Below are 12304 nucleotides of genomic sequence, written 5' to 3' on the forward strand. Positions count from 1 at the left end.
ATTCAAAGGTGCAGGATTCTTTATTATTACATTTGTTCATTTTTTTTTTTTGGTCATTATTTATTTATTAGCAATATTTCTGCATGATTAAAAAGCCTTTTTTGTATACTGATTTTCTCATTTCCCATATTTGGCATATTTTCTTTGCCTGTGTATTCTTTTTCATTTAAGCTTTAATATGAAACTCAAAATTGATATGAACTTTCACTCTTCTTATGAACATGCAGACTTTTTCCTCATTTTCTATAAAAATAAACTTGTAATTTGAGAACAACAATGCAAAAACAAAGGAATTCTTAGAGTTAAAGCAATAACCTTTTAAAATATTTTTTTTTTTCATTTTTCCCCTCAATGAATAGTCAGTAGTCAGAATTAGTCCTCTTTTTTTTTTTTTTTTAGAAAGAAAAGTCAGCGTTCTGATGTTCGACGTTTGAAACAAAAAATCTTTACTTTTTTAATTGAGTGGTTTAAAGCAGCTTTTTAAAAAGTTTCTAGGTTTAGCTTACCAGTATATTGGTGTGTTTGAGCAGCTTGAGCAAGAACAGTGAAGTCAGCAGGAACAAATAAGCTCAGGTATTTGTCAAGACATGTAGTTGAGTTTAGACAATTTGCAACTAAACAAAAATATTTCAAAAAGAAGTACCGGTAGCTGAAAAGGTAAAGCATTTTACCTTTAATTGTGAATTTACTTAAAACTTTCCTGTATAATTATGTTTTCAAACTCCAAGTAGTGAAAGAAAAAGCAGAATTAGGATTCTTAAGTTTATTCCACAATTTTGTAATGTATTTCTGATTCCATCCTGGTTTTTTTTGTTTTTTTAGATCTCTTTGCATCTTGTTGGTCATTTAAAAGATTTTTACAGAACAAGTCCAAAAGAAATTAAAATTTGATCAGGGAAAAAAACAAAACCCTTTTTCATTTTAAAATCAGTTTTATTAAAGTCTGCACATTGTTTTTATTTTTTTTAAGTATAGACAGTGATGTTTGTAAAATGGTGAAGTGATATGTAAAAGTCACCAAAGTGTTTGTCTTGTATCTTAAAAGACTTTACCTTACCGACATTCATCAAAGCGTTTTGCTACGTGTCTTCAGTGCATGTGACTGCCTGCTTCAGCTTCTTCATTACAATAACGAGGAAACCACAGTTAGAGCATAGTGCATTTGGCAACAGCAGCCACAGAGCTCACAGATGCAACTTCTCTATTTCCACAAAACATTTATCAGATTACTTATTCAGCCTCTGCAAGAGCAAAAAAACATTTGCAATGTTGCAAATGCACACTGGGGTTTCAGTTCTTTACCTTCTTGTGCTAGAATTTTTTTGTATTCCTTTTTTCTTAAATTGCTCTGATGCACAGCAGCAGGAAGAAAAAAAACCAAGTGCAAATAAAACAAAACATGAGAAAACAAGTGAGATCTCACATCTTGAATATAAGATATTAAACAACAAAGAACATAATCTAATTTTCTTTGGACAAATAAAGAAAATATATTGAAAAGAGACGGAGTGGTTGAGAAACACAAATCTTATAAATAGAGCCCCGTTTTACTCGCTCTTTAACAGGACTTTGATGTCTGTGGAGAATATTTTACCTAAATCTACTTAGATTTATACTTAAAGCTTGTGATGTTTTATTATTCTTCGATTTCCAAATTTAATTTGTTCCACAGTGTCTCTCCACAGCATGAAACAGTAAATCTTTGAGGAATTTCTCATTCCTCAGATTAAAGTTGAGTTCCCCTCAGAAATTCTAACCTCTCTCACAAACCTTTTAATGTAGGATCTCTGCTGAAAAAAAAAACACGTTTGGCTTTGGAGATTTTACAACCCAGGTTGAATTTCAAAAACATAAAATTTCAGTAATCAAAATGTCAAAAACCGTAGATTGGTATATTGCAAAATCCAACCTTTATGAAATACTCCAAAGGCTTGTTTCCATTAAATAGAAACTGGTTTGAATGAGCTTTTATCACCCAATAAAATCAAAGAACAATACATGTAAAGCAATTTCATTTTCAAGTGACAACTAGCTTTGGCTAGAACTGATAAACTGTTGGATATTTCACAATAGAAGTGTTTTATAGGATTTTCAGCAAACTTTCCCATTAACTTGATCTTTCGTCCTTCTAACTTTTTCTTCTTGAATTCAATAACACTGCAAATGTTCAAGAACTCTGTTTTTTAATCTAAAATGATTAACCCTTTTCCTCTTCATCCACCTTTTTATGCTGACAGAGTCTGATGTAATAGAGTTCCAAATGTTGTTGTAAATTCCCATCACCATCCAAAATGATCAAAACAAATGTAAGTTTTCCTGTATTTTGCACGTTATTATTGTAGATGGAAAAACAGATTGTGGAACGCCAAAAACTGATTTCAAATATCAGCAAAATTATTTCTACAAATATCCTCCACATATTTTCAATCCAATGTGGAGCAAACCTCCAACGATTACAAAATTATAGTTTTTGGAAAAGATTTTTCTTTTTTTGGAATGATGTGAAATTCTGTTTAAGGTTCACAAAATCTCCATGAGCTAACATATTGGCAATCAGAAAATTAGGAATCAAAGCTAAATACTGTAAACCGCCTTGTGCATTTTTTTTTACAGCTACTTGGAGATTTTGCTTTAAATTTAATAAAAAAATTTAACAGTGCTTTTTTAAAAATGATTCTTCAAGAGTTAAGTGTTATGGTATTTACATTTTTTAAATTCTAAACTCCATCTGTACACATTTTCATCTTTAAGCTTTGTCTCAGCCTACTGTCTAAATTGAGTACTGCATGTATGAAAATTACAACGTAAAGTCAACTATAATCATTTCCACATAATTTATTCGGGTTCAACTGACAGTCACATAAAAGAAAAAAATTATCATCAGTGTGGACTTCTAAAAATTCAGAACTAAACAATATTTAGTGTGTAAAAGAATGAAGCAGAATGACTTATGGGTAAAGCAATACTTTATTATTGTGTTTCGTTAACACCCAAAGACAAACAGCAGCTGATGTGATCAGTCAATGTGTTCATATGCAGAACAGGGAACACGACTCTGCCTGCAGGGAATGACGGGGAAAAGCGTATGACCATGTCTGAGGTTGAAAATACTAAATAGAAATGTCCTCCTCTTAGCGTAGTTTCAGTCACAAACCATCAAGAAAATAAGTTAACAAAAGGTAAAAACAATCCAAAAATCGCAACAGTTTATGTCATTCGATATTCTTTCTTATTTCCCTTAAGATTCACAGGTCTGTTGATCTTAGAACAATGTCAAACAGTCTATTTTCAGTTTCATAAAACTCTTGCTTGACTTCTTTGTCTTTGACATCCTCTGAACTCCATTTTTTTCTTCACCAGCTTTTGAAAATACCATTTGAAGTCTTGGGTTGGATCACAGGCTTTTTTTCTGTTCTGCATTCTCATCTTCTACAGAAAGTTCTCCAAAAACCTCAAGTAAGATTAAGGATTGGAGGATACACAGCACTGACCGGCACCTCTGATGCACAATGATGACCACATTTACAGAAGAAAACAATAAACACGTTCCTTTGCTCAATCTCCTGCACTTGTGCACATTAAAGGCAATGAAAACAGCACAAGCTGTGACGCTAAACTGCGCATTCGCACAACAAAGGGGATTTAAGTCCACGTAAGAATTTGGAATTCTTTCTTTGAAACATTTATCTTTTTGGTTAACCTTTAAAATCCGACTGTTAGAACATTTTCCTCCGCAGAGCAATGATTAGATTCACGTGCCAGCTCAGATAAAGTCCCATTTTGCAAGAGAATGCCCCAACACATTAGAAAAAAGTCAAATAAGTAAAAAGTAAGCTTAATATCAACTTCGGATATGATGTGACAGATTCTCTGAGACTTTACGTTTCTACTCAGGAGTGAACGTCTTTATTCTGATGCTGTTTTTAGTGTACGACGTTTGCAGACAGATGTAAGCTCTTTAAAGACCCACTCCAATGAAAATCCTGTTTTTGGCGTTTTTAAAATGTGTTTGTAGCAATTTTCTCATGATGGAGGACATATATCAAAGAATTTAAGATTTAAACTGCATTACTGAGTATTTCTTTTCTTAAATGGAGAGGAATCATGAGCAGATGAAAAAAATGCTGTTTGAAAAAGTCTCACTGCTCCACTCCGTTTTGATGCATTCACGTGCAGACAAATAGATTTAAGTACGTCTTTGTTTTCTTTGTCTGAGCTGACATCTAGCTCGAAACTGTCCGGCTGGATAGCTCTGATATTGCTTGACATTTTTGCTGCGCCGGTAATGTTATCTTGGGGTTGTGAGAGGCTGTAAGCTAGTGGGAGAGAGTGTAAACAAAAGGGATGCTGGGATATCAACGGAGGCTTACATCTGCGCCAACTCTCCTGCTCACAACACAAATTCCTAATGAACTTCTGCTGCTCTGCAGAAAATACGTCCTAGAAAACAACTATTTTTTAAAATTTTGCCCAAAAAATGACAAAACCGTAATTAAGAGACCACTGGGAACACTTTTACAACAGATCAAAAGATGATTGGAGTGGGACTTTAAGTTTTAACTAGTACAAATACTGCTTTTAAAACACAGGTGCATTCCATGAGCAAGCTATGTTACAACAGCAAGAGGAGGCTTAAGCAGAGACTAGATCTGACACAGTCTTTAATAAACAAACACTGTGAGAAATTGTAACAGAACCAGTAGTTATTATCATTGGGTCAGTTTAAGGTGCGGATTGTGCCGTGCTGGTTTTCTTAACCGATTAGAAACACAGAAATGCTCTCACACCATCTGAGGGGTTTACGTCTCTGTGTTGAGACTCTCGCCTGGTGTCAGGATATTCTGAAGGATCTTTTGGTAAAACGGGGAGTAGACCAGTTTGTTGAAGTTGACCAGACGACTGAAACCAACTGCAAGCTTCATCAGCTCCTTGCTGACAGGAGTTAGACCTCCGGGGAGAGGAGGGGTACGATGCTGACCACACTCCAAGACGGCAAGCAAGTAGTTCTGAACCCGGGAGTCTGGAAGGACAGAGAAGTTTGTGCCGTGGAAATACAGACATAGGTATAAAGTGGATGAAGTCCGGCGGGGGCGTGCTTACCCATAAGTGCCCTGACTTTGTTGTCCGGTTGGATGACAGATAAGATTTGTCCCTTCAGACCGCTGCTGCTGTCAGCAGAGAATGGAGGGAAGCCATGCCGGCTTAAACAGGAACTCAACTCAACACACAGCTTCTCGCCGATGGTTGCAAAGGCCTCTGGTGCATTAAAGGATCTGGGAAGAGGGCAACATTAACCGTTAGAAAATATTTTAATGTCTTTAGAAGCACAAGGAGGAAATGTTAAGAGTTTTTGCATCAACTTATTCACTTGATATCCTGTCTTATTATGTCCTGGAAAGTTTCAAAGTCACACACTTTACAGTGGAGAACAGAACTATTTCATCCCTGCTGATTCTGTAGGTTTGCTCACCAAATCGACAGTCTGTCATCCTAATGGTAGGTTCATTTGAACAATGAGAGATAGCAAATCACAAAGAAACTAAGAAAATCTACTTTATAAACTTTATGTAAATGTATTTGCATTTCATGGAGTGAATTAATCCTCTAGTCAGAAAGACTTTGTGGCAAAACCATTATTAACAGCACAGAGGTCAGACGTTTCTTTTTTTTTTTTTTTATAATTTCTCAATCCTTTTGGTTTGGTGGCTGTTCCTCTGTGACTCTGAGCTTCAGCTCTCCATAGGTTTTCCACAGGATTGAGGGACCCTAATATGCTTCCTCTTCAGCCATTTCTTGGTTGCCTTGGCTGAATGTTTTGGGTCATTATCCTGTTGGAAGACCCATCCACGACCTACTTTAAGCTTTTTGGTGGAGGGAAGGAGGTGAACCATGACTCCATCCATTCTCTCATCCACACGGTGAAGTAGCCCTGTGAAAAGAAACACTCCCAAAGCATAATGTTTCTACCTCCGTGTTTGAGAGTGGGGATGGTGTTTTTGGGGTCATTGGCAGCATTTGTCTCCCTCCAAACACGATGGGTTGAGTTGAAGCCAAAGAACTCAATGTTGGTCTCATTTAACCACATCACGTCTCCCAATCACTCTCTAAACCTTGAAGGTGTTCTTTGGCAAACTTCAAGCGGGCCTGCACGTGTACCTACTTAAGCAGGGGGACTTTGAGAGAACTCTGAGATGTTAAACCGTTGCGGCATTAAGTATTATCAATGGTTTTTTCTTGGTGACTGTGGTTCCAGTTGCATTGAGATCATCAACTAACTCCTGCCGAGTTGTTTTAGGCCCATTTCTCACCGTTCTCATGATCATGGAAACCCCACCAGGTGAGATCTGGTTTGGAGTCCCAGACCTGTAGGTGGATTGATGGTCATGCTCTTGTATTTTGGTACAATTGCACCAACAGTTGTCACCTTGACCTCCAGCTCCTTGCTGATGGTTTTGTGGTCTAATCTGGTCCTGTGCAGGTCGACAATCTTCTCCTTTAAGTCCACTAAAGCTCTTTAATCTTTTCCATGTTGGAGAGTTTGGAGTCTGACTGATAAACTGAGTCTGTGGATAGGCGTCTTTGTCCAGCTGATCAGTTCAAACAGGTATATCCAGTTCAATAAGCAATTTATGCAAATAAATGTTTATACATTCTTCAATGTTACGTTCAAGTTCAATTTCTTAATTTTCTATCTCTCACTAATCAAATAAGCAGCCATTAAGATGACAGACTGTCAATTGATTTTTCAGTCATAATAATAATAATCCATTTAATTTAAAAGCGTCATTCAAGAAACTCAAGGACACCGTACAAAAACAGAGTTCAGTAAGTTAAAAAATACTCAATTAAAAACACAATAAATAATGAGTTGACACATCCAAAAGTGAAGCTCAAAGATACTGTACAAAACAGGGGTCAATAAATTCAAAAATTCATTAAAAACTGACAGAGAATCAAAAGTGAATCACAGGAAAGCAGAGTTGAACAGATGAGTTTTAAGTTTGGATTTAGAAGCTGGTAAGGAGTCTAAGTTACGGGGGTCAGGAGGGAGTTCCAGAGTTTGGGAACTAAAGGCAGGACTACCCGTGGTAACGAGACGGGCCGGAGGGACAGAAAGCTGAACAGAAGATGAGGACCGAAGAGAACGAGAGGTGCTTTTGATATGAAGTGGGTCGGTAAGATAAGGAGGAGGCTTATCTACAAAATCAGCTGGGATCAAATACTTATTTCCTCCACTGTATATTGTCTTGACTTAAATCTAGGTTTGACAGTAAAACTTCAAGCTTTTATTTGTCAGGTCTGCAAAATCCTTTTCCCCATATGAACAAAAACATGATTGAACTTTTTTGTTTTTAATGAGGAAAATCCACATCATTTTTCCATCTTTCTTAGAGTCTCATAAATAGTCTCATAAAGAACGTTCTCGAAGTTTACGATGGACATTCTGCACTTCCAAAGTCTGAGAGCACACAGCCTTCTCAGAATCTTCCCACAGAGGGTTCATTATGAAAATCAAAGCTACTCCGAATGTCAGATCACAGAAGCTTCCTAGAAAACAGTTTTGCTTTGATTTAGTCACACTTGCACTCAACAAACTCATCCATTAAGACAAATCAGCAGCTCTAATATAGCATCAAAGGGAACACATTTCTGACAAAACTATTCCTAGATCTGAGCATTGGAAAAAGATTTGTTCCTACGGCATGTGCATGTCCGCCAACATGGCCCCAACAGTGGTTTTGAGTGTCTCCATCAGTCCCGGCAGACCTGAGATGGCCTCTCCTGTCGTAGTGTAAACAATGAGCAGCACAGAGGACAACAGAACCAAGCGCTCCACCTCCTGCTGCATCTCCTGGAGCCGAACCTGATCCATCAACACTGTCTGCACACGAAATGAAGCATTTGTTTTTAGAGGAACTGAACTAAAGCCAACTGAGAGGAAGGCACAGAGAGGGCGGTCACTTTACCTCTGGGAAGGGGTCTGAAGCGTGGTCCCACTTTAGCAGGCGAAGATAAGCTCGATTATGAACGTTTATGGGTGAGGCCAACTCCGCCGCACCGCAGCCTTCCTCATCCGATTCCCTCAGGCACTTTGCAGTTTCCTCAAGCCACTTCTCAGTGTAGTCTAAAGCATCTGTGGAGAAAGAAATAGTCTTATTGCTCTTAGAAAACTGCAAACAGACGGAGATGCAAAAGAAAACATTTAAAGCAAAAGTTGGACGTTGAAGCCTAAAAAAATTAACTCATGAAAGTAATAATTAAGCAATTTCAATGCAGAATTTCACTTCATCTGGATTACTTTAAACAATCTTGCAGAAGATCCACTTTTTTATTTTGTAAAGCATTGCAAAGTTGGCAAACTCCCCACCGTTTATTTTCAGTTTGGGGGACTAGGTTTAGATGATAAAAAATGATCCAGGAACACAAAAAATGTTCTGTTCTGGTGGGTCAAGGAAGAAAGGAAAAATGTAAATATCTCTTTGTGTTTATAAAAAACCCTCAAGTGATTGTTTGATAGGAATCTATACTTGCAAATAAGAACAATAGAAATCTAAAGGCTTCATAGCCCGTAACTGAATTTAAGAAATGCCAATAGGGTCATTTATTTCAATTTTTAGCTTTTTATTTATCTTACTTTTTGGATCAAAGATGTAAATGTAAAACAACTGCATGTTTCTTTAACCTGGAATGAATCCCATGGCCCATCATTTTACAGTACAAGACAGTTCATGGTCAGTTTTTCCCACTTACTTTATTGATTTATTTGAGTTTTCTTTATTTATTTTTACTAATAAAATGAAATTTTATCTATAACAGATTATTTCTAAATGTTTCTATTAAACTATTTAGTAAGGAAAAATGACATTTTAATGTTATAATAAATAAAAAGAATACAAAATATATACATTTATCCAAATTAAAAAATTCAGTTATTTTTAACCTTGTTGCAAATGCAAACGGTTAGAATACTGACATTAAAAAAAGGTGTTTTGGTTTTATTTTGTTCCCCTAACTGATCCATTAATGGTCAAAAAACAAAATAAATTTGTTGCAATGAATCTATTTCTAAACATTTAGGCAGTCTACAAGTGGATGAAGAGTGAGGACCTGTTATTATACTTCCATGGCGTTAGTTTATGGTGCATGTCCAGCTCAACCTCAGCCGAACAGAACATATAAATAGAACACAGATTTCTCACTTGGCTGCTTCTCCAGAAACTGCTGGAATTTGTTCCTCTCGTACTCCACCGACTGCTGCATCAGATGAGGCCTGATGCTCATCAGAGCAAAGTTAGCCATGTCCACCTTCATCAGATCCAGCACAGAGAAAATGGCCCTTAGGGGAGAAATAAGACATGGGGCATTAGGCTTATTCTACAACCATTATGATGTCATTCTATGACAGGCAGACTTCTGCGCTATAATGCAAGTGAATGAAATTATAGCATCTAAAAATAGCCTAATTCCTGAGGCATGCAGAGCCAACTGCTGTCTCTGCTTACTTCAGCAGAGGAACGATTTCCGTGATCTCCTTCAGTTTGTTGACGTCCTTGTCCCTGCAGGGGGCGCAAAAGGAGCCCATCATCCCCACAATAAACTGGGACAGATGACCGATGTCAAGAGCCCCATTCTCAGCCTGCTGCTGGATCAGAGGCAGATCCAGAACTTCTTCAATGCGGGCCTGCAGGCGGCCGTGGCCGGGCAGGAGGAAAGACAGCAGCGTCTGCACGACAGAAGAAGAGGAAATGGGATAGAATCCCAAAGGATCATCTAAAAACAGAAACCGCACTTCTAAAATATCAAAAATGTTGTTATAGAGGAGTCTGTATGAACAAAAGAGTTTTATTAAGTGACAGGACTGATTCTTCACATTTATTTAGCAAGAAAATACAAATAAAGTACTTTGTAAGGTGTGCTTCCAGGCCTGGAAGTGTTTCATGTTTAGATGAACAAGAAAATGGAATCTTGCCAATTTTCAGAAAATATAAACAAAAGAACAAAACTGTAAAGACACTGGTATGAAACCCCACAAGCTTCATCACTTTAAATATGTAGCCATACCACATTCATAAAATACTACTAGATGCAATTTAAAGTATTTTTCAAATGCATATACATCTTTGGTATATTATCTATAAATATAAAACAGCCTATAACACAGAGTTAATACTAAAAATAAGTATTTCTGAGGAGATGCTTCATCGTATAGAACAAAGAACCTCTTTTATCTCTGCCAGAAGCTTGATGGCGTGTTCGTACGACGGAGGATCTTCCTTAAGCTGAGCTTCCATGCAATCCCAGAATGCTTTGTGCATGATCTCCTTTACCTGGCGCTCCAAACTGTTTAGAAGCAAAAAGCAGACAGACACCCTTGAGTTTGTAAAACAGAGTTCAATAAAAGTTGGAGAAACTCAGAACCTGACCTTCCTTCAGGAGGCTCTGCGGGTTTGATTTCAAAATCCTGGTTGACCATTATTTCGTGAGCCAGGGCCATATTGGTGACTCCCTTAGCTGTTTCCATCAGTTCCTCCACAGAGACAAACCTAGGAGGGCTTGCTGTGAGGAAAACACACATTAGTTAAGTCACAATAAAAATCTCAACACAAAACAAGGTGGAGGCCAATAATGTCAAGAATCCCTTTTTAATGGAATGTCAGGAATAGTTTCTGACCTTGAGGAGAGTTCCTCCTGTGAGGGCTTGAGGTGTTTGCTTGGACCTTCTGTCGAACAGTCTCCTCAGGAACATCTGCAGCTCTGGCATCCTTTGGCTCCTTGTGGTCTGAGTCCTTTGGCATGATGGAGTCTGCAGGACCACTGGTGACAGATAAAATTAGGTTGTTATTTTTTAACCCAGCTACTCCAGGCTAGATGTGAGTTTCTGATTGCAGCTTGGAGGAAAATCACGAGCAGGATCAATGATGTTTTTGTTGAGATGTGTGATGTCACTCTGATGTGTGTGTGTGTGTGTGTGTGGGGGGGGGGGGGGGTGTACTAAAGTAAACGAAAGGAATCGAACTCAGCCTCGCGTGGTTTGTTTTTCACCATCGCCAGCAATAACCAGAGCCGCTGCGGGAGTTTACTTAAGTCTTATCTAGTATCTACAAACAGAAAAAAGATTTTCCATCAACAAAAACAGCAGAAAACAACAAAGCCGAGCGGTTGGTCCTTCAAAACTCACACCTTAGCGCGCAAATTTATGCAACAGCTTCAATTAAGATCCTCCCACTGACAAAAAGCGTCTTCTACTGCAGAAATGCTTCGGTTTTTTTTGTTCAAAACATCTTATTTTATCGGCGTCACAGACCGGTTCGGGAAACATCTTTTCCTTACCAGCTTTTCCGGTTGTGGGCGGGGCCAACATTACATCACCGACCCCACCTCCAGTGCGCAGACTCAGTTCAACTAAAGTTGCAGAAGCCACAAACATCCACCAAAATATACAAAGATGTGACTTTTTAACAGGCTAAGTAGTTCAACGCTTTGGTCAGATTAGGAAGAATTTATCATCACAAAATTGAACCTGAATATCCGAATTAACAATTTTGTTGCCATATTATATTTTCAGTTAAATAGCTTGTTCAAATTTTGTATGTTATTCAACTCTATGAATTTTGGCAACTTTCACATTCCACAGTCCACCACACATGCTCGTTTTAATTTAATTCACTTGGACTTTAAATAATATTACCATAAAACACATATGAAATCGGAACGCTGCAAGATTACTTCATCTTTTTTGCATGTACTGCAAATTTAGAATATCTTTTCAATATTTTAAAGTTCAATAACATATTTCAAAGCTTTGCACTGCTAATGTTTATTCTTAATGTGCAGATTTCACAGTATTTGTTATCTTTATCTTTTGCCTATTGTCTTGTCTGTAGTTCTAATAAAGTTTTTGTTGTCCCTTTATTGTTCAAATATAAACCTACAATAACAAATCAAACAAGCAAAAATGAATGTGAGGACAAACCAGAAATAATAATCAATTCAATTCAACTTAATTTTATTTTTTTAGCCCAAAATCACAACAACAGTCATCTCAATGGGCTTTGTGCAGATAAATGTAGGGTACAACATAAAATCAAAAGGATCATGAACACTCACAATTCAATAGAAAGATCTAAACTGAACTAACTAAACAAAAGCTGGACACCCCAGCCCTTAGACCCTCCTACGCAGCAAGAAAAAAAAAAAACGAAGAAATCTCAGGGGTGCCCACATGAAGGGGGGGATCCTCCCCCAGGACGGACAGGCAATGCCAGAACTCATAGAGAAGAATTATCTTATCTAACTCTACAAC

The 12304-nt window shown here is 37.5% G+C and overlaps 1 protein-coding gene across 4 annotated transcripts; it reads right to left on the reverse strand.

The window, feature by feature from the left end:
* Positions 1-2948: 2948 nt before the first annotated feature.
* tcp11l1 (t-complex 11, testis-specific-like 1) lies at positions 2949-11464 on the reverse strand. 4 transcript variants are annotated; one of them, XM_020704148.3, is made up of 11 exons: positions 11182-11347; positions 11018-11099; positions 10673-10815; positions 10425-10557; positions 10221-10341; positions 9504-9724; positions 9201-9337; positions 7968-8134; positions 7701-7882; positions 5101-5273; positions 2949-5020 (listed from the first exon to the last, which is right to left on the reverse strand). In XM_020704148.3, exons 2-11 carry the CDS (start codon positions 11044-11046, stop codon positions 4800-4802), a joined length of 1527 nt encoding a protein of 508 aa, XP_020559807.1. In that variant the 5' UTR covers positions 11047-11099; positions 11182-11347; the 3' UTR covers positions 2949-4799. The 4 variants fall into 4 exon arrangements, with proteins under 4 accessions (XP_020559807.1, XP_004069784.1, XP_011474627.1 ...); XM_004069736.5 differs by lacking the exon at positions 11018-11099 and having other exon boundaries at positions 11332-11464; XM_011476325.3 differs by lacking the exon at positions 11018-11099 and having other exon boundaries at positions 11182-11341.
* Between the last annotated feature and the right edge of the window lie 840 nt (positions 11465-12304).

This window comes from Oryzias latipes, chromosome 6 (genome assembly GCF_053564925.1).
Source record: "Oryzias latipes strain Hd-rR chromosome 6, Olatipes_Hd-rR_3.1".
Lineage (NCBI taxonomy): Eukaryota > Metazoa > Chordata > Actinopteri > Beloniformes > Adrianichthyidae > Oryzias > Oryzias latipes.